We start from the raw sequence: 19,364 nt of genomic DNA, 5'->3' as shown, positions 1-19,364 counted from the left end.
AATAAAAATGTTACAAGTGCAGACTCGGCAAAATATATTTTTGATACGACGTGATGTGTTGAATAATCGCCATAATAATATATTGTTGCTCGCTTAACTCGTATATTTGTATTAATTTTTTTCTTTGCATAAACACCCAAAAGACAAAATATATAAATATGTAACAATTTTTTTTGCCAACACAAATAAACAGTTTAGCCAAAACAAACACTAGTTCAAATACAAAACAGAAAAAACCGTGCGTCTGTTTCTTCGAAAATTAAAAATGGAAAAATAAAAAATTATTAAAAAATTAAGAGAGCTAATTTATAATCCGTAAAAGCAGAACTTGAGAGAGAGAGAGATTGAAGAAAATGGCTCAAATCCCCAAGTTAGACAACGCTCCTCTCAATCTCTCCTCTCTCAGGTAATCTCTCCTCTCTCCTATACACACACATTCGATTCTTCATTATCGTATCATAATTTATTGATTTTATATTATTTTCAACTACAGAGATCAGTCGCGGAAGGAGATTCTCACCATCTTAAAAAATGTTAGTTCAATTAGCTACTCACACACAGACACACGCTTGTGTATTGATTGTATATACTGTTTATCAACTTAGTTATGTGTTTAAACCCTAATTGAATGTGTAGATTCGAGGAAACAAGTGTTTGGTAGTTGATCCTAAGCTCGGTGGATCGCTTTCGTTGATTGTGCAGACTTCGCTTCTTAAGGTAGTTACGTGTTTTAGCTTGTTGATTTTGCGTAAGTTTTGGTTGTTTTAGTTTGAATGTGAGTGAGTTTTTTGCTTGTTTACGCGTTTAAGTGATGGATGCAAGATGTTTGAGCATTGGATAGTAGTGTGTGTTTGCGATTAGGTTGAGTTTTGGATGATGTAGTTTGGATGGAAGTGATACGTATGTGTTTTACGAGTTTAGTGAAGGATACGAGATGTTATGAGCTTAGTTAGTAGTATTTGTTTGTGATTAGGCGTGAATTTTGGATGATATAGTTTGGATGTAACTGACACATGTTTGTTTTACGAGTTTAATAAAGGATACAAGATGTTATGAGCTTAGTTAGTAGTATTTGTTTGTGATTAGGTGTGAATTTTGGATGAGGTAGTTTGAATGCAAGTCAATGACCACGTGTGTATTATTGTAATGGAGGATAAGTGATATTTTACCTGCGAGTACTAGTATTTGTGTCCTAACTAGGTGTGAATTTTGAATCCTTTAGTTTGAATGAGATATGTGAGTTTGTGTGTGTTTTTATAAAATGAAGGATAAGAGATGCTTCACCTTTGACTAGTATTATTAGTAGATTTCTGTGATGTCGAATTTTGGCATTATACATTCAAAAGTTTAAAATGAATTTAGTGGGACTTTAATATTTGAAATGTTATTGATACTGTACAGGAACATGGGGCTGAAGTGCGGCATCTGAATGCAGATCCATTTCAAACTGACTGTACAAAAGTGGTTTATCTTGTGCGCAGTCAGCTTGATTTGATGAAATTGATTTGCTCGCATATACATAATGATAGTTCAAAGGGTTTGCAGCGGGAGTACTATATTTATTTTGTTCCTCGTCGGGCAGTTGCTTGTGAAAAGGTATTCTTTTCCTTACATTCTGTTATGTACAATCATGTTAATCATTTGGTTATATTAATATTTTTTTTAATGGTTCATATATTTGGATATTGTAGATTCTTGAGGAGGAAAAAGTACATCACATGATGACTATAGGGGAATGCCCTTTATATGTCATTCCATGTGACGAGGACGTGTTGTCATTCGAACTTGACCTTGCTTATAAGGTATTTTATTTTCTAGTATCAGTAAACTAATTTTACTTGTGTAAGCTAGGGAAATTTCAGAAGTTGGTGATTTTATCCTCCAGGAATGCTTGGTTGATGGTGATACGACCTCTCTCTGGCACATAGCAAAAGCCATTCACAAGCTTGAGGTTCACTTTATCAGTTTACTTACTTGAACTGGCTTAGCATTGGCAACTAGAGGTTTAGTGCTTGAAAAATGCATTAATCTCTAGAAGTTCATAGCTTTACCGTCAACGTTATACTTTTATTATTTTTCCTCATTTTGATCATTTGCAGTTCTCTTTCGGCTTGATACCAAATGTTAGGGCCAAAGGCAAATCATCAGTCCGTGTTGCCGACATTCTAGATCGAATGCAAGTAGAAGAACCTGTTAGCACATCTGATGTAATTCTAATAGCATCTTGAAATCATTGTCAGCTGAAGTTTGTGTTTTCATCTTAAATTCAATGATTTGTTTGCTTAACTACAGATGGTGGTGCCAGAGATAAATACTCTTATACTTATTGACAGAGAAGTAAGCTTCGATCTCTGGCTTCTAAATCATATAATATAGAATAATCTCTATTGGTTATTGTTGTCATTATCATGACTCACGTTAATGATCATTGTATAATCTTATCTTGTGACGTTCGTACTCCTTGCATGCAGGTGGATATGGTTACCCCTATGTGCACTCAGTTAACATATGAAGGGCTGTTGGATGAGGTAATAAACAACCAGCAAGAATTAGAGTAGTTCTATCCAATATTGTTGACATGAAATTTCTAGTTGAAAGTATCAATTGACAGATGAGCTTGAAACTCGGCCAGAAAAAAATAAATGTATACTGACTGGCTAGATTCAGTGTCACCTATTCAGGATCCCCTATTGACCCCCCCCCCCAATTAAGAAATTAATGAAAAAGGGAAAGGGGAGTGAATAAGAAGAAAGTATAGTCATGGTCAGAAAAATCAATGAGTATTATCTGCTCGGTGCAAAAAATAATTGTAGATTAGTAATTATCTACACTTTTACTTTTAAACAAACTAGAACTAATTGTTATGTTGCAGTTGTTACGCATAAATAATGGTGCTGTGGAGATAGATGCTTCAATCATGGGTGGCCCGCAAGATGGAAAGAAGGCAAAGGTTCCACTTAACTCAAGGTATATAATATTTTCTTGTTCAGACTTTTAATTAACAGATCATGTTTCTTTTTTTTTTGTGCGAACTGAACCAATACTACTTGACTATTTGTCGAACTTGTTGTCGTCATTGTCCATTGGTAAGTTGGTCCACCTTTTCGACTCCTTCCAGTCATCGACTTTCGAAATCATTGTTTTACAGGAGTTAATAAAGAAGATTACAAATTCTCAAGTCATTCATAATGAACTAGTTCAGGCCATAATTATGTGAAAAAATTGTACTCCCTCCGTCCCTCCCAAATGTTTACATTTGGGTGGGGCGCGGAGTTTAAGAAAAATGATAAAATAGTAGAGGAAAGTTAAAAAAGTGAGTAAAGTAGTGGGACCGATTAATATTATATGTATAAAGTGGGTATAGTGGAGAGAAGTAGTGGATGTAGTTATTTTAAAAATTATAAAAACCTTACTATTTTTGGAAAGTTTTGAAATGTAAACAATTGGAAGGGACATCCAAAAAAGGAAAGTGTAAACAAATGGGAGGGACAGAAGGAGTATATTGTTTGGGCTTCCAAGAGACTCAGTCTAATGTTGGTAGTTTTCCATCTTAGAAGAAGCATTGGACTTTTTTGGGTAAACATGTCTTTTGGGGCAGGGCTCAGAGAGTTGGCCATTGAATACATTCAAACGAGATCAATAAAAGAACCCAGACACAGATTGAACTATTTCAATGGGAATAACTTATTATATTATGTTCAGTAGGCTAGATATGTTTTTTAGGAAGTATGTGTAATCGGTTTCTTTCCTCTCTATGATAAATTTGCAGAGATGCTAAAGTACTTTAAGGCGCAATAACATCTGAGTGGAATTGTGGATAAATTTTTTTTTTTTTTGCTATAGACATGCAAAATAAATGGTATTCAAATGCTGACCAGGTTGGACTCTTCTAAGTAAGAGATCAACCACAGGGTACTGCATTTTGATTTGAGTGCACAGAAAGAGACAGAATATACTGCAACGGCTCGTGTTTAATGGGAATTTAGATATTCACTACATATTTTCACTGAACTGGACTTCTATGTTACCCAGACTCCAGTATAAGTGTCGGAAACCGGTGCGGATCCAAGAGTCGGATTCTTAGTTTTTATATAATTAAGATTCTTATATATGGATCCGGAATTGGACATGGGTACGGGGACTCGACATGTTAAGATTAACACGAGTAAAAGTTTCCCATATGGACTGATTTATTGTACTTTCTTAAAAACAGTGTCTGCTACACACAAGTCATATACACTTAATTATGCATGTCAAATTGTAGTATTAAATAAAAAATATTACCTGGAAACAAGTCATTCATGGACATTTCTGTCTATAAACAAAGTGCAAGGAGGCCTTAATATTCATTTTTAACTGGGATACTACAAGGTGAAGTGTCCGGTTCATATAAGAAGGATCCGACCAAGATCGTATACCCACCACCCATGTCATTTCCGGGTAGCGGAACGCGACTTTGAGAAGTTGGTTTATATGCAATTCTGGTTTAAAATTTAAATGGCATGTCTAAGTGCTAATCCAGTTTTCCACAAGAGGAGTAAATTTGTAGAAGTTGGTTATCTTTGTGTATGTAAGAAGATACAAGGAATTACTATGAGATTCCACAAGTCATCTGATTACAGTGAGTCATTTGGATCCTCTAATTTTGCTTGTGTATATACATATGTGTGCGCGCGCGCTTGCTCTAGATTTGGTGGAAATGTTAAGAGTTGTAATATTACCATGGTCGCATGATGTGTATTTTCCATTATCTTAGAAAAATAGTGTTTTTAATATATTTCTTTTTTATTCCTATCTATATCTGTGATCCATATTAGTTGGGCAATTTAATCAGTCTAGGCTTTTGTACATCTTTCCTAGAATTCTAATGTTTAGCATAATTCTGTAGCCTGTATAACTGGAACTTTGAAATTACATATCTCCAGGAATGCATTATACATCACCTAGTTCTGAAAATATGTCTCTTCAAAGCTGGTTATATTTTTTATGCCTTTTTCGCGGTTCTTTAACTTCTTACAATTTGCATTTGTTTTTCCTCTTCCAGTGACAAACTGTTCAAGGAGATACGGGATCTTAACTTTGAATTCGTAGTCCAGGTTAGTCTATTTTTACTGGTTATATGCATATAAATACGAACCCACTATCGATTATACTATCCTAACTGTTCATTTTTCATTTTCCTCCGAAACTTAGCCGGCTTCCTTGTTAGTATATTAAACTTATTGTTGTTACTTGCAAGATGTAGGTTTTGCGTCAGAAAGCAACATCAATGAAGCAAGATTACACAGATATGACAACTACAGTAAGCTAACAGTAACCTTAATGCATAGTTTATTTTGATATTTATCTTTTTGTTGATAAAAGTGTCATCTTTTAGTTTCGAATATTAAATTTATTTAGTGATGTCCAATAAATTACAGAAACATTATCTTGTAGAAAATTCTAGTGTCTTTGTGAGATTGATGTAAATAGCTTGGAGGTGGAGGATATTAATAATTTGATTATGCCTTAAACATCTGCAGTCTCAAACAGTTTCTGAATTAAAGGACTTCGTCAGAAAGTTGAACTCATTGCCTGAAATAACTGTAAGTGTCTCCTATTTATATATATTACAAATGGTTTGCAACAAATCTGACAAACTGTGCCCTAGTTGAACTGTAATTACTTTTGATCTTTCGACAGAGGCACATAAATCTTGCTCAACATTTGTCTACATCTACGTCAAAACCTTCCTTTCTTGCAAGACTTGACATGGAACATACAATTGTGGAAGCCGAGAGCTTTGATATGTAAGCTTATTTCATCTTTTTAGGCTCAAATAATAACATTTTTTATGTGATCTAGATGTCTGAATAGTGATAATAGATATTTAATCGGTGGGATCTGTCTTACTATTTTAAATAATTAGTGATACAAATGCATGGAACGCTATGGTTCCGAAGAGTCTATATAAACATAAATGAAACCTTAGAAGATCCTCGATTTATGGGAGACATTATTTACAGTGGTTTCCCGAAAGGACAACACTCTGCTTAGTTGCAATTTAGTTAATTTACAATAGGTTTTTCTTCACTCCACTAAAATGTTTAACGTGCAAACCCCAATCCCTTACAAGATTTTACATGCAAGCCCCCTCCTCCATTAGTGAAAGAAGTTGATTTGATTTCAATATATAATAAATGGATTTTCCTATATACTTGTCGTTTATTAGTATAAATTTGAATTTAGGTGGTAAAATGAACAATAGAAGAAAGAATGAAAGGAGATATAAACCATATCACCAGTTATTCAGATTTTCTGAGGCCGACACCTGGATATGTGTCGTGTTTGACAGTCCTTACCTGATTTTGACTAACATAATGTTAAATTAAGTAAAGGAGGTTTTTTTAATGTTTTTTTCTGTGCTTACCTGAATTAGAAGTCTCTGTTATCATTACTTTCTGTACTTCATAGAAGATTACACGAACCTGTTAAGTTTAGTGGATCTAAGGCACTCTTTTTATGGATGCAGATGCTTCGTGTACATTGAAGAAATGATTCACAAACAAGAGCCTCTTCTCAATGTCTTGCGTCTACTTATATTGTTTTCTGTCACAAATTCTGGCTTACCCAAAAGGAATTTTGACTACTTGAGGCAAGTTTGTAAATAATGCAGTAAATTTTAAATCTTTTCTAATACTAATCTTTGTAAATCTGCAAGAAGACTTTTTAAAGTGTAATTCTAACATCTTGTTAAACATTATGCGAAAACCATGGTTTAGGAGAGAGCTGCTTCACAGTTATGGTTTTGAGCACATGGCTACTCTTAGTAACTTAGAAAAGGCTGGATTGTTTATAAAACAGGTCAGGATCCCCCCCCCCCCCATTTTATGAGAATACTATTATAATTGCTCTAGTTGAATATACTAAGATTATTAATGAATATGTGTTTTTAAATGTTTTTCTTTGCAGGAGTCAAAGAGCAATTGGCCGATAATCAAAAATGATCTGCAACTTATAGTTGAGGATACCAACACTGCCAAGTATTGTTTTCTCAACCTTGATCAATCTGAATGGATTTTTATATCTGGACGAGTATTATTAAGATGGATGATGTCTTCATCTCTTTTGTTTAGAAAACATAAAATTTGTGCGGTTTACTTCGCAAAAGTATAAATATCTATATGTTTATACACTTTCTGCCTGAACATCTTTTTGTTGAGCCCCAGTGCTCTCTTATTTAAGACCCAACAAAAAATAAATTCTACTAGATAACGCTAGAATCCAACTACGTAATTACTATTTTACGTGGTTTAGTCTAAGGATTTGCTTATAATTTTATTTCCTTTTTACAAAGGACTAGAAATGGTAACTGTGGTATAGGCTTGACTAATGGGTATGATATATATTATATATAATCAGTTTAGGGTATATGTCATCTTGTGAAGAAAAAATTATCCTTCCATGGCGTTCTTCTCACTAACATCTCAATTGTATGCATGTATGTAGATTTTATACAATATGTAAGTGCCTGCTGCCATTTTTTGAACTCTACCAAACTGCTGGATATCATATCGGAAATCTGCCATCTGCTAGTGCGTAGATAATCTACTTAAGTAGATCAAAGTGGTTGTAAACTAGCTTCAAGTGTAATTAATTCTTTACACTAGCATCAGAAAGAATGATAACTAAAGCAACCTATGGAGTTTAAAATTTTAATTTTAGTTTGTTCATTGCTGGTATATCAATCTTTTTGTAATTTTTGTCTTCTTCAACCTTTTTGTCTTCTTCAGCCTGATTACAGGCATGTTGTTTGTGTAACAGCCCCATAGATATTTCATATGTTTTCTCTGGATATGCTCCTCTCAGCGTACGTCTTATTGACAAAGCTATTCGACATGGATGGTGAGCATTATATCGGATTTGCTTCACTTCTTGTTCATTACTACAGATCAAAATCTTTGTTGCTTTATATTGTCTATACTCATATTTGATGTGGCAAATTGCGTGTTCAGGCGCCCAATCAAACAATTACTGAAGCTGTTACCTGGCCCACATTCAGAAACAAAGAGAGTTAGTATAGTTTTTATTTTCCTTCCGCTATTGTTGTTTACCCTTCCCCTGTCATGCAATTAATTCATTCTGTATTGTTGTTTTGGATTAATTATGGTGTATTGATTGTTCTCATTGTATAGAGTGGATTTGCCAGCAACACATCATTTGACTCTCTACCAGGGGCTGCATACAGTACAAACAAGTAAGATTTAGTAAAAGCTCCGTTTTCCTATATATTATATCTACTAGTATTTTATAAACTATTTTCGTGCACAATTTTTATGTAATTTTTAGTCAGTAATTCTATAGAATTTTATAAACTATACTAAATAATACTCCCTCCGCCCCCCTCATTTCTTTACATTTCTTTACATTTCTTTTTCACTTCTCGGCACGCATTTTAAGACTTCTATATGCTATAGTTTCATAATTTATTTCTCTGAATTAAAATTAAATGTTTAAAGTTTAACTCAGAAAAAAAAATTTGAAAATAAGTTATGAAATTATTCTATATAGAAGCCTTAAAATGCGTGCCGAGTAGTTGAAAAGAAATGAGAGGGACGGAGGGAGTAATGAAAAAACTTTATACTCAATGTTTTAACGCAAATTTTCAATATAAATATTGACACATGTATAATGAATATTATACATGCGAGGCGGGTCATCCCTGTAGGGAAAAAATGTAGTGTTCAATGCTCACCCTGTTGCTTGTATTAGCGGGGCAGGCTGCCCCATACGGACTGGGTTAGTGACAGTCACCTGTGTGTCCCGCCCCATATAGAAAGGGGGAAGAGATTAGAGAAAGTAGGAACTATTTAGACAAGTACGTCGAGATTAAATTGTTGAAACTGACGCTCCTTCCCCTATTTTATTTTCTAATTATTCCATTGGATTTCTCCCAAACTATATGTCCTTGTTTCTGAAATTGCGGGAATTCAACAAACTGGCCTATACAAAGCCTTCTAGTTGGTTGTATTTTTTCCATTAAAAAAAGAAGAGGACGAGAGTTGTTAATTTATTGTAAACTGAATATAATGTAATATCTCCTCTTTCTTACTTTGTTACCCCCTATAATTATGTATCTCTCTATCTAATATATGTCTGGAATGGTGAGAAAAACGATCGAGTAGAATAGTTATTTACACAAGTAGATCAAGATTAAAAACTTGCATACACTCCGTCCTTGTTATCTATTATGATTTTCCGTTGTTTCTGTCCCAAACTGCTTGTCCTTGTTTTTTAATTAGTGGGGCTTAAACAGACTTAATCACTGTCAAGAGTAAATGGTTGCTTTGAAGTTTTATGTGAGACTATATTTTTTGTAAATAGCAGTCACTTATTTAGCTTTTGACTTAAATCCCACAGGGTTGGTGATGGAAGGCGCTCTCTTGCTCTAGTTGTATTTATTGGAGGGGTAACATATGCAGAGATTTCAGCTCTTCGTTTTCTTAGTTCTCAGGTATTTTAGAAATCTGTTGGCTATGATTTTTCGAGATAAATATAGTTCTCATAAACTTCTTCTAATGTCTTGAGAAAATCATGGTTTAAAATTGCATCCGACGGTGTTTTTAAATCAATTAGTTGTATTATGGTCAGTACCTGACCTGTGCCTTGTCCAGGAAATCTTTATATTAATTAAAGAGAGACTTACCTTTACTCATTTATGTCTTATCTTTTGGATCCAGGAAGGAATGCCACATGAGTTAATTGTAGCGTCAACAAATATTGTCAATGGGCATTCGATGGCGGACACATTTGTAGAGAAACTAGGCTAGTTTGTAGATTATTGTTTTTGTTGCTTGTGTAAAGAGTGGATTCATATTTATTGTTATAATATGGATCATGTTATATTGTTTGGGTTGCCCATAGATTAGAGAATGGAAGAGACCTACTTGTTGTAAGAGACGTGTTTGCATATAAATTATGGTGATCTACATGTTTGTTTGTGGTCCTTTTTTTATTTTAATAGCAAATCTTGTAGGCATAGTTTTTTTTTGGTTACTGATCAAGTTTTATCTTTTACTGTGTGACGTCTGATGCTGTGGAGATAAATAGTCTACAATTTTGGCCTTGACTCCTTGTCAATTCTAGTTAAACTTGGAAGTTGTTTCAGAAACCTGAACATAATAATGCGATGAATTTTAAAGTAACATTTATAAAATGTTTACGTAAAAAATTGTACCTGATTCCAACAACTTTAATGAATATGTAGCCATGCTGTCAATCTAAGGTGCAGATTTTGCTAAATAGTTTTTTTCCCAGTTATATTAAGTCATTGTTGAGCTCAAGTTTGGTTCTCTGAAAAGTAAGTGTTGGAGTCGATTTCATGTTGAACTCTGAAATGTTCTGTGCGAGCTCCATACAAATTCAGCTTTAATAATGGTGTAGCTTGCTTTTTGTGAAATATATAAGTAATTACTTGTGTTTGTCAACATTTCATTCTCAAGCTGCATGTCCCTGTTAAACTGAACTACATTTTGATATCTAGTAGTTAACTAAATAATAAGTGTTCAGACTCGGCCCCCATTTGACTCTTGGGGTTCACCATATTTGACACAAACCAGATTGAAGATATATGCAAAAGTTCTCTCATTTCTGTATTTCTTTCAGAAAAAGTACTATACACTAGATTGCGGTTTTTGTACTAATGAAGTAGCATTACTAGTGTACAGATCAAATTGATATAAATCTTTCACAAAAAAATTACAATGAAAATATAATAACTGATCTTCTGTACATAATAACCAACCAAACTTAGAGGGGAGGGGAGGGGAGGGGTATGGGTATGAAGTACGCAGATCTTGCCTTCATTTATACAAACAAAGAGGTTACAAAGGCATTTTCCAGGAAGACCCTCAAACAAAATATGTTGTCTATAAAACCAAACAAAATTAAAGCATTTTTCAGTAGTAGCTTATGAAAAACCAGGTTTTACATATACAGTTGACAGAGGCATACTAGTGGGGAAGTCAAAACTTCATGCAGGGATGCACACATTGTCATTCAACACAACTGAATGTCATCAAAGATGAAGAGTCAAATTCTTGGACTTCAAACTGAATCCTACTGGACTTAACTACGGAACAACAGAACTTAAAAATAAGTTACCCTGTGATGACTTCTTAATAAGTTACTCTGTAATAACTTACATATACAAGAAACTGCTAATATTATATAAATTGAATTCTTTTTCAGAAATATGAAACATATTTTAAATGCAAGCGGAAATCCTTTAAAATTGAAAAGTTACATAATTATACTAAATTGCTACTAAAACCAAAAGAATCATCACCTTTAAACAATCAACCCTCGTATGTGACCAACAAACGGCATATGCCAGTTTCAACACCATTTCAATAGAAAACTACTTCCGACTCCGACAAAACCTTTGTACAGAACACGAATTCCGCTAATACTTGCTAAACTTCAATAAATAGAAATCTATGTACCAACAGTCACAAGAGACGCATCTAATTCAACAATATTACCAGGCTGGGTATGAGAAAATTGTACCTTAAAGTGACTACTTAAAGTATCCAGCTTTAAACTTGTGGAACCACAACTGGTTCAATTCGTTGCAGAAGTTCTAGGACGCTTCCTGCTTTTCTTTTTGCTCTGTCAGTTCCATTTTCTGATAGTTCCTTCAGCACTTCTTCTGCTCCAAGCCCTTTCGCTAGTTGCAAGTAATTCACATCACCTGCACACAAGGACCAAAGTACAGCTGCTGCATTTTCCCGGTTTCTTGGTGAACCAGTTCGTATCACCTCTACCAGAACTGGCATTGGTGCTGCTTGACCAATTGCCACTTTTCCCTCTTGATGGCTTGCAAGTATTGCTAATATTGCTAATGCCTCATCTACCATTCCTCCACCAGCATCTTTGAGCAATCTCATGAGCGGTGGTACAATTCCTGCCCGCACAGCCCTCACCTTGTTTCCTTGGTATATCGAGAGGTTAAATATAGCTGTGGCTGCATCCTTCTTCCCTCTAGGAGTCCCCTGACAAAGCAAATCGATAAGAGCCGGGATAGCACCAGCCGCTCCTATTGCCACCTTGTTCTCGTCTACAACTGATAAGCTAAAAAGGGTTGCTGCAGCATTTTCTCTGGCTTCCATGCTGCCGTTTTTTAGTACATCAACTATATCAGGTATTGCGCCTGCATTCAGAATTGTACCCTTGTTGGCTTCATTTATAGAGAGGTTTAGAAGGGCAGTAACTGCATGCTCCTGGGTACGGGAATCTGGAGAAGAAAGCAGATCTACAAGCAAAGGAATAGCTCCAGCCTCAGCGATACAAACTCTGTTATCTGCTTTCCGCTTGGCCAACAATCGGAGTTCGCCAGCTGCAGCTCTTTGCTGCTCTGAGTTCCCATTTGCAAGTTTCTGCAACAGGGTATCAATAGCAGCTCGATCAGTGTCTGAGCTGCTGCTTCCCGATTTTTTGTTTCTACAACCTGCTTGTTTCTTTGGGAGCTCAACGCCATTGCTCTCACACCACAGAGCAATAAGACTCTTCAAAACATAGTTGGGTGTTAAAGCTGTGTGCAAAAGAGTTTGTTGCGTCTTTGGACATGTCTTGTGCCCTGCATCCAGCCATTTTTGAATGCAGGATCTTTCATATGTCTAGCAAATGAAGAGAATATAGTTAGATCAAAGCTACCAGCCGTGATGTATAAACTAAAAAATTTCAAGTCAATTAGGGTTCAAACCTGTCCAGTAGAGACAATCACCGGATCTTTCATCAATTCAAGTGATATTGGACAGCGGAAATCATCAGGTATAACAGGAGACCTGTGCCTGATCACGCTCTTTTCACCCTCAGACATACTGACATCAGGGTTTACCGTCACTATAAAGTCCTTCAGCTTCTTAAGGATACATGACATAGTCTCAAATAAGTCATCCGAAACTGCACCACTTGATGTAACCATTTCATGGAGAGCAAGTGACTCTTTTTTTAGATCATTTACAGTCCTGAGATGCAGCGTTTCTGAAAGCCTTTTCAGGATTGCATGGTCAGGATCTTTTTCCTTCTGGACAATGGCCAAATCCATTTGAAGTTGTGGGTCAGGCGAGTCCATTCTTACTTTTGCTCTTGTAAATTGCGCATGAACAAGTTCAGTCTGAAATATAACTCCCATAACTTTAGTCAGCACTCAGCAGAAATATAAAATGAAAGGGATGTACTAATAGATTAAAAAAAATACCTGCTCCCGAACTTCCTCGGATATATTTAGGAGACTATAGGGAATCTGACTTAATGTTTCTTCAATCTGTACAGTTACTTGATGGAACTTATCTGCAATTTTGTCAATTTGAAGAGCCTGTGACAGGGTAAAAACCAAAATTACTAGAGTAACTTAAGTCACAATGACCCAATAATTGCAGATATACTAGCTTGCTTCTAAACTTTATAACGGTAAACCTCAGAATTAGCATTTCACAATGTGTCATGATAATAATAGCTTGCTTACTAGAATTACTAATCAAAATTTTCAATTTGAGTACAGGCTTACTGAATGCAAATCCCTGTGTACGTGTGTGTGCGTGTGAGAGAGAGAGAGAGGGAGAGAGAGAGGGGGAGAGAGAGAGAGAGAGAGAGAGAGAGAGAGTTTAAGCATTTAGTTTGTGCACAACTAGTGTTGCTTTATGTACTTCAATATATCACCAGCTATAAGGGAAAACACGGTCATTTCCATTTACAACTTGAAATTAATACATGAATCCACAAGATCAATCCTCTTAGATCAGCGTAGTTCTTTCTAAATAACTACAATTTGTGGCAGTGCATCTTTGATAAAAAGAAAAAGGAGACCTAGTAAAGTTCTCTTTGTTCCCGCATGGCCAAAATCTAGACAGTTAAGAAAACCAATTTTCCACAAAGTAAATTATAATAATGCAAGTCAAGTCAACAAAATGACTTATTTGCGATGTAACTTCACTATAGTCCAACATAATGAATTTCAAACAAAGAAAGATTCAGAATAAGAGAAAAAAGGAAGTTGCATAATTTCACATCTTTGTGCTTTATATCACTCAAAGTATGAAATAGTCTCAAATACAACATTTCTTCTGGGATTTACCATGACCATCCTTGCATTGACATATCTTAATTTTCCTTTAGAGTGCTAGTTCACAATATTACATGCAAAATCCTCCATCTCAACAAATATTTGCACTCTCGAATTAAATACAAGTATAACTTAATAAATCGACAAAGACATATCTCGGACATTCTGGCCTTGTACAATAACAAGAGGCTGATGGTTTGAGCCTAAGTGAAAGAATGGGTGATCAACAATCATTCAGCATTCATTACACAACATTGACTTATTCCAACATGAAAAATAACATCAGCTTACTAATTAACCATATGACATGTTTATCTATCAACCAAGCGCCGAATATTAGGCTCAAACATACCTAATCAAACAAAATTTCCATAATCGAAAACGCAAAGTCGCAAAGAAACAAGTAATAAAAAAATCATAAAAAATTTGTTAAATAAAATACCTGCAAGATCTTGCTTCCCTCATTGACAGATTTAACAAACTCCTTAACTGTATCAAAACAAACTTTAAGAGCTTTAAGCCCTTCAATTTCATCATCATCAAGCTCTTCATACCTATCATAAATCTCATCAAAAAGAGGGCTAAGCAGCTTAATTCTCCTAACTAAATTACTACAAATCTTCTTAGAAGCATTCTTGCACTCAGGTAAGCTAGAAATATCTTTAATTGCTTCAACGAGTTGACTCACTACCACACCCTTCGCCTCATCAGAAGGACCCATATGAAAGATCACCTTAAATTCTCAAAATTGACACCAGAATCAAGATTCTTGACACAATTAAGAGGTACCCAGATGAAAAAGATGAGATTTTTAATGGGTTATGGTTTGGTGAGCGAGTTGACTCAGTAATGACTCAGAAAATTGAAGACAAAGTAATGGGTTTGAGAGAAAAATAAGAGAGACCCAGATAAAACAAAAGGGTGAATTGTAATGGGTATGGAAGAGAACAAGTAAAGGGTAGAAATAATTAAAGAAAATATAAAAAAAGATTACCAAGTCTTTGTTTTGTTTTGTATGGATAAAATATATATACAGCTGCTGCTTCACGTTGGTGAGTGAGAACGGGGAAGAAGAGATGGTAGTAATATTTAATCCATGACTTCTTTAGAAAATTGGCAACTTTCCAAAAATATAAATAACATTTATGTTAAGTTTCCCTATTGCCATGTGCCAAGTTGTTAATATAGGAAGTAATTTTTCTTAATATTATAATGGATTCACGTGTATAATATATATAATTAAAATTTAATACATTATTTCAAATTATTTGGTAAGTATCCGGCTAATATATTGAGTTATTTAGCATTTCTCAAATATTATTGGGTCATATTCTAACTTAATAGGAAAATTTTATATTTAATTTAATTTTTAATACATAAAATAGAGTTAATTGTACTTTGCAACCCTCACATTTCATTTAAAATCAAAACAGTATACATATTTCGTAAAATATAGTTTGCAACGCTTAACTTTCAATATCAACTATAAATTGCATCCCTTACAGTTATAAAATTAAAATTAAATGTTAATATTAATAACTAAAATTTCAAATTAATTAAAATATTTATTTTAATACATTTTTTACATGAAAAAAATTATAGCTTATTTCAATTAGTAATACTCTAAATTAATCATAATGCTAAATATTTAAAATATATTTATTAAGCAAAATATATATTTATATATATAATCATAAAGTTTCTAAATATATCTATATTTTAAAATTTTAAAAATTATACCGAGTAATAAAATAATTGACATTAATATTATTTTTATAATTTGAAATTCTAAATTTTAGTTTAATTTAAAAAAATTAAAATTATTATTTAAATATTTTGCTGAATTTCAATTTTACCCTTCACAATATAAATATTTTTAACAAAATGGTTAAAAGGATACATATTGTATTTGATGTCTAAAATTAGGGGTTGCAAACTGTATTTTTAAAAGTAAGTATATATAATTTTGTTATTTAATGAAATATAGGGGTTGCAAACTGCAATTAACTCCACAAAATATGAAAATGTAAAATTTTAATTATTGTCATTTAATGAACTCCAGTTAATCGATTAGCCAATTTTTAGAACATCGAATATAAGATGTACAATCACTTAAATGGGAATAAAATCAGGAAAAATGATAAAAATAGTTAATTTTTAATTTTTTTTAACAAAAATAGTCATTCCGAAAAAATGGTCAATTTTAGCAGATTAAATACTCCACTGTCGGTGGTTATCCCAATTTGTATAAGATATTATTTTAATATTATTTAAATATATTTGCTTTATTGATTTGTTTTTATTCAACATTTACCTTTAATTTCTTAAATACAGATGAAAATTATAAAAATTAAACTTGATTATGTGTCTCTCATATATACATACTTATTAGGTGTCCGTTTGGGAAATATTAAAATAAGTAACTTATAACTTAAAATGAATAAGTGACTTTTAAGTGATAATTAGATGAACACTTATAAGTTATATAAGTGCCCGTTTGGAAAATAAGTATTTTATGATTTAAAATAATAAGTTTCTTAAAAGTGATAAGTAGATGAATACCTATAAGTTATGTAAGTGTTTTGTTAATTTGCTTATAAGTCATATATTTTTTTAATTTAAATGAACTAAAATAAATAATTTTTTAATATTATTATCTTAATTCATAACTTTTAAATTAACTTAACATTTAAAAACATATATTTAAGAACTAAAATTAATAAAAAGGTAAAAAAATAAAATAAATTGAGAAAAAGTACGTCGTTACTAACATTCAGTTTATCAGCTTATAAGTTGTAAATTCGACTTATAAGTTGGGTCGACAAACAGTCCAAGATAAGTACTTACAAGTTTATAAGCTATAACTAATTTATTAGCCCGTACACAAACATGCCATAAGTGTTTGGTTAATTTTATTTATAAGTCAATTTTTTTTTATTTAAATGAACTAAAACAAATAATTTTTAAATAAAATTATCTTAATTCATGAATTTTAAATTAAATTAATATTATAAAACACATTTTTTTAAAAGTAAAGTTAATAAAAGGAAAAAAATCAAAATAAGTTGAGAAAAATTACGTCGTTACTAAAATTCAGCTTATCAACTTATAAGTTGTAAATTCAACTTATAAGTTATTACGATAACTTATAAGTTATTACGATAAGTTATTACGATAAGTTATTACGCACTTATAAATAATAAGTTGACTTATAAGTGAGAAACAAACAGGTATAAAAAATTGTACTTTTGGCATATAAAAAATAAATTAATTTTTTTCCAATTAAACCTCATTAAACGAAACATATATCAATTCCAGAATATTTTGAATCAAGCCGTTAAAGTAGTAAAACAAAGTAGATTTTCTAATTTATTTATCACATATAATTTCAAATTTGAAATACATTCATTGAAATATTTCTAAAAACACCCTTGGAAAACTTTTAGTCCGAAGATAACTATTTTTTTAAAATTATTCTTCATTTGACTATCGTGAAAATGATTATAAATTTTTGCAGAATAATATTCAATTAGAGAATGTTTCCTCCTAAAAAAGTAAAGTTACATTTTCAAGAAATTATAATATTTTTTCCCAGAAAATAAGTATTTTCTCTAAGAGAAAAAAACTGAGAAAAATAGATTTAAAATGTTTTCCTAATTTTGACGGATAAGTAAATTAAAAATACCAATTGTTTTCAGGTGCAGTAAAATTTAAAAATTAAATGAGTAGTAGTTGGTTGAAAAGGAAAGCAAGGTAACGTGGACGGCAGGCAGCCCACTAGGTGCCACATAATGGACAACTGTGAATATTTGGGCCGGCCGACTTAACACACGTAATTTACTGAACAATTCCCCGACTAGAATATTCATGGCGCCGTTGCGCATCTTAGGAGTGAGCAAAATCGAACTGAAAAACGGAATCGAACCGAAGTTTGATTTGAGTTGTTTCAAAAATTTCGGTTAATTCGATTTTTCGATTTTAACCGAAATAATATTGGTTCGGTTCGGTTAATGTAAAAATTAATTCGGTTTAACCGAAATAACCGAAATCTAAATATATATATTTTTGAATTATAGTTTTATATGAATATAATATAATATAGTAAATATAAACAAAAGAACAGATTATATGTATATTCAATTGGTTAAATGTATGTATCTTCAATTTTTTACATATATAATATAATATACTCCCTCCGTCCCTTCGATTGTTTACATTTTTGAGAGAGTGTCTGACACGCATTTTAAGGTGCATATAAAGTATAGTTCTGTAACTGTTTTTTACAATTTTCTTTTTCTGAATAAAAGTTGAATGTTTTAATTTTTATTCGGTTAATTCAGTTATCACTTTGATTATCACTTTGATTTTCGGTTAATTCGGTTCAGTTCGGTTTCTGACTAAACCGACCGAATGCTCAGCCCTAGCCCATCTTACACTTCGTAGCAAATTTTGTTATATAAATTATTGATTTTTTAAAAATTACTGATTAAAAGGTATTTGATTAATTTGATTTATTGTTAATGTATGATTCAATTTTTCAAAAACTATGTTATATATTTTTTTGAAGAATAATAGATTTAATTAAATAATAAAAACCATACGACATTTACACAAATGATCGAGTCGAACAAATATAAAATAGATTCAATCGCCGGTCTTCACGCAAATTTTCGCGCAGAGACCATCACGCAATATTTTGAAATATATATATATATATATATGTATCTGTTTTATCACAATCACAACGCGTTTGCATTATTGACCATAAATATAATCCAGTATAAACTCTCATTCACTAAATTAGATCATGCACTCACAATAAACAAGAACAAATACACTCTCACCGACTAGATAAAACAAACTGAAATTTTAAATAAAAATTTCAGATCTGAAAAAACAAAACTTAAAAGGAGAGTATTGTTTCAATCTCGATTATAATATATTTCGCTTAAATTCTAGATGAAAGAAAACTCAAATTATGATAATTAGATCTAAAAACAGACTAAATTAGTAAAGATTATTTCCTAAAAGAAAAATTATTGAAAAAAAACAAAACAAAAGAAAATATTCGGAGTTTTCCACCATTGAAAGGAAAACAGGTTTTTCCCTTATATGGTTTGAGGGTGTACTTTTAAGTTATTTATGTTATAAATTTTAAATCGGTAATTTAATCGAATAATTTTGATTTTTGAAATTTGTAATCAAATTTATCATAATAATTCAAAAAAATTAAAATTTGTTACTCGCAATTATTACCTTA

General features: G+C 32.4%; 2 protein-coding genes across 3 annotated transcripts; one reads left to right on the top strand and one right to left on the bottom strand.

The window, feature by feature from the left end:
• The first annotated feature begins 266 nt into the window (after positions 1–266).
• Positions 267–9,985, top strand: LOC141697872 (vacuolar protein-sorting-associated protein 33 homolog). Of its 2 annotated transcripts, none has more exons than XM_074502427.1 (22): positions 267–406; positions 494–533; positions 637–717; positions 1,402–1,596; positions 1,692–1,802; positions 1,886–1,951; positions 2,100–2,207; positions 2,293–2,337; positions 2,472–2,528; positions 2,873–2,967; positions 5,045–5,096; positions 5,246–5,302; positions 5,523–5,585; positions 5,683–5,789; positions 6,512–6,634; positions 6,762–6,843; positions 6,952–7,022; positions 7,804–7,884; positions 7,995–8,052; positions 8,175–8,236; positions 9,391–9,493; positions 9,720–9,985. In XM_074502427.1, the coding sequence occupies exons 1-22, from the start codon at positions 354–356 to the stop codon at positions 9,807–9,809; spliced, it is 1,800 nt and encodes a 599-aa protein (XP_074358528.1). In that variant the 5' UTR covers positions 267–353; the 3' UTR covers positions 9,810–9,985. The 2 variants fall into 2 exon arrangements, with proteins under 2 accessions (XP_074358528.1, XP_074358529.1); XM_074502428.1 differs by having other exon boundaries at positions 276–406; positions 9,400–9,493.
• A 1,201-nt stretch (positions 9,986–11,186) lies between these two features.
• On the bottom strand, positions 11,187–15,187 carry LOC141697137 (U-box domain-containing protein 14). Its single transcript, XM_074501375.1, has 4 exons — positions 14,547–15,187; positions 13,241–13,357; positions 12,743–13,156; positions 11,187–12,656 (listed from the first exon to the last, which is right to left on the bottom strand). The coding sequence occupies exons 1-4, from the start codon at positions 14,823–14,825 to the stop codon at positions 11,577–11,579; spliced, it is 1,890 nt and encodes a 629-aa protein (XP_074357476.1). The 5' UTR covers positions 14,826–15,187; the 3' UTR covers positions 11,187–11,576.
• Positions 15,188–19,364: the final 4,177 nt, after the last annotated feature.

The sequence above is a fragment of the Apium graveolens genome, chromosome 11, assembly GCF_009905375.1.
Source record: "Apium graveolens cultivar Ventura chromosome 11, ASM990537v1, whole genome shotgun sequence".
NCBI classification, from domain to species: domain Eukaryota; kingdom Viridiplantae; phylum Streptophyta; class Magnoliopsida; order Apiales; family Apiaceae; genus Apium; species Apium graveolens.
This window is presented reverse-complemented; position numbering and strand designations above follow the sequence as displayed.

Bases quoted from the DNA above. Each gene is read 5' to 3' on its own strand.
- LOC141697872 (XM_074502427.1), top strand. From the start codon at position 354: ATGGCTCAAATCCCCAAGTTAGACAACGCTCCTCTCAATCTCTCCTCT. The intron at 534-636 runs GTTAGTTCAATT...TTGAATGTGTAG, and splicing joins TTCTCACCATCTTAAAAAAT to ATTCGAGGAAACAAGTGTTT. The intron at 2,968-5,044 runs GTATATAATATT...TTCCTCTTCCAG, and splicing joins AAGGTTCCACTTAACTCAAG to TGACAAACTGTTCAAGGAGA.
- LOC141697137 (XM_074501375.1), bottom strand. From the start codon at position 14,825: ATGGGTCCTTCTGATGAGGCGAAGGGTGTGGTAGTGAGTCAACTCGTT. The intron at 13,358-14,546 runs GTATTTTATTTA...ACCCTGTCACAG, and splicing joins AGGGAAGCAAGATCTTGCAG to GCTCTTCAAATTGACAAAAT. The intron at 12,657-12,742 runs GTTTGAACCCTA...TTCATTTGCTAG, and splicing joins TGATTGTCTCTACTGGACAG to ACATATGAAAGATCCTGCAT.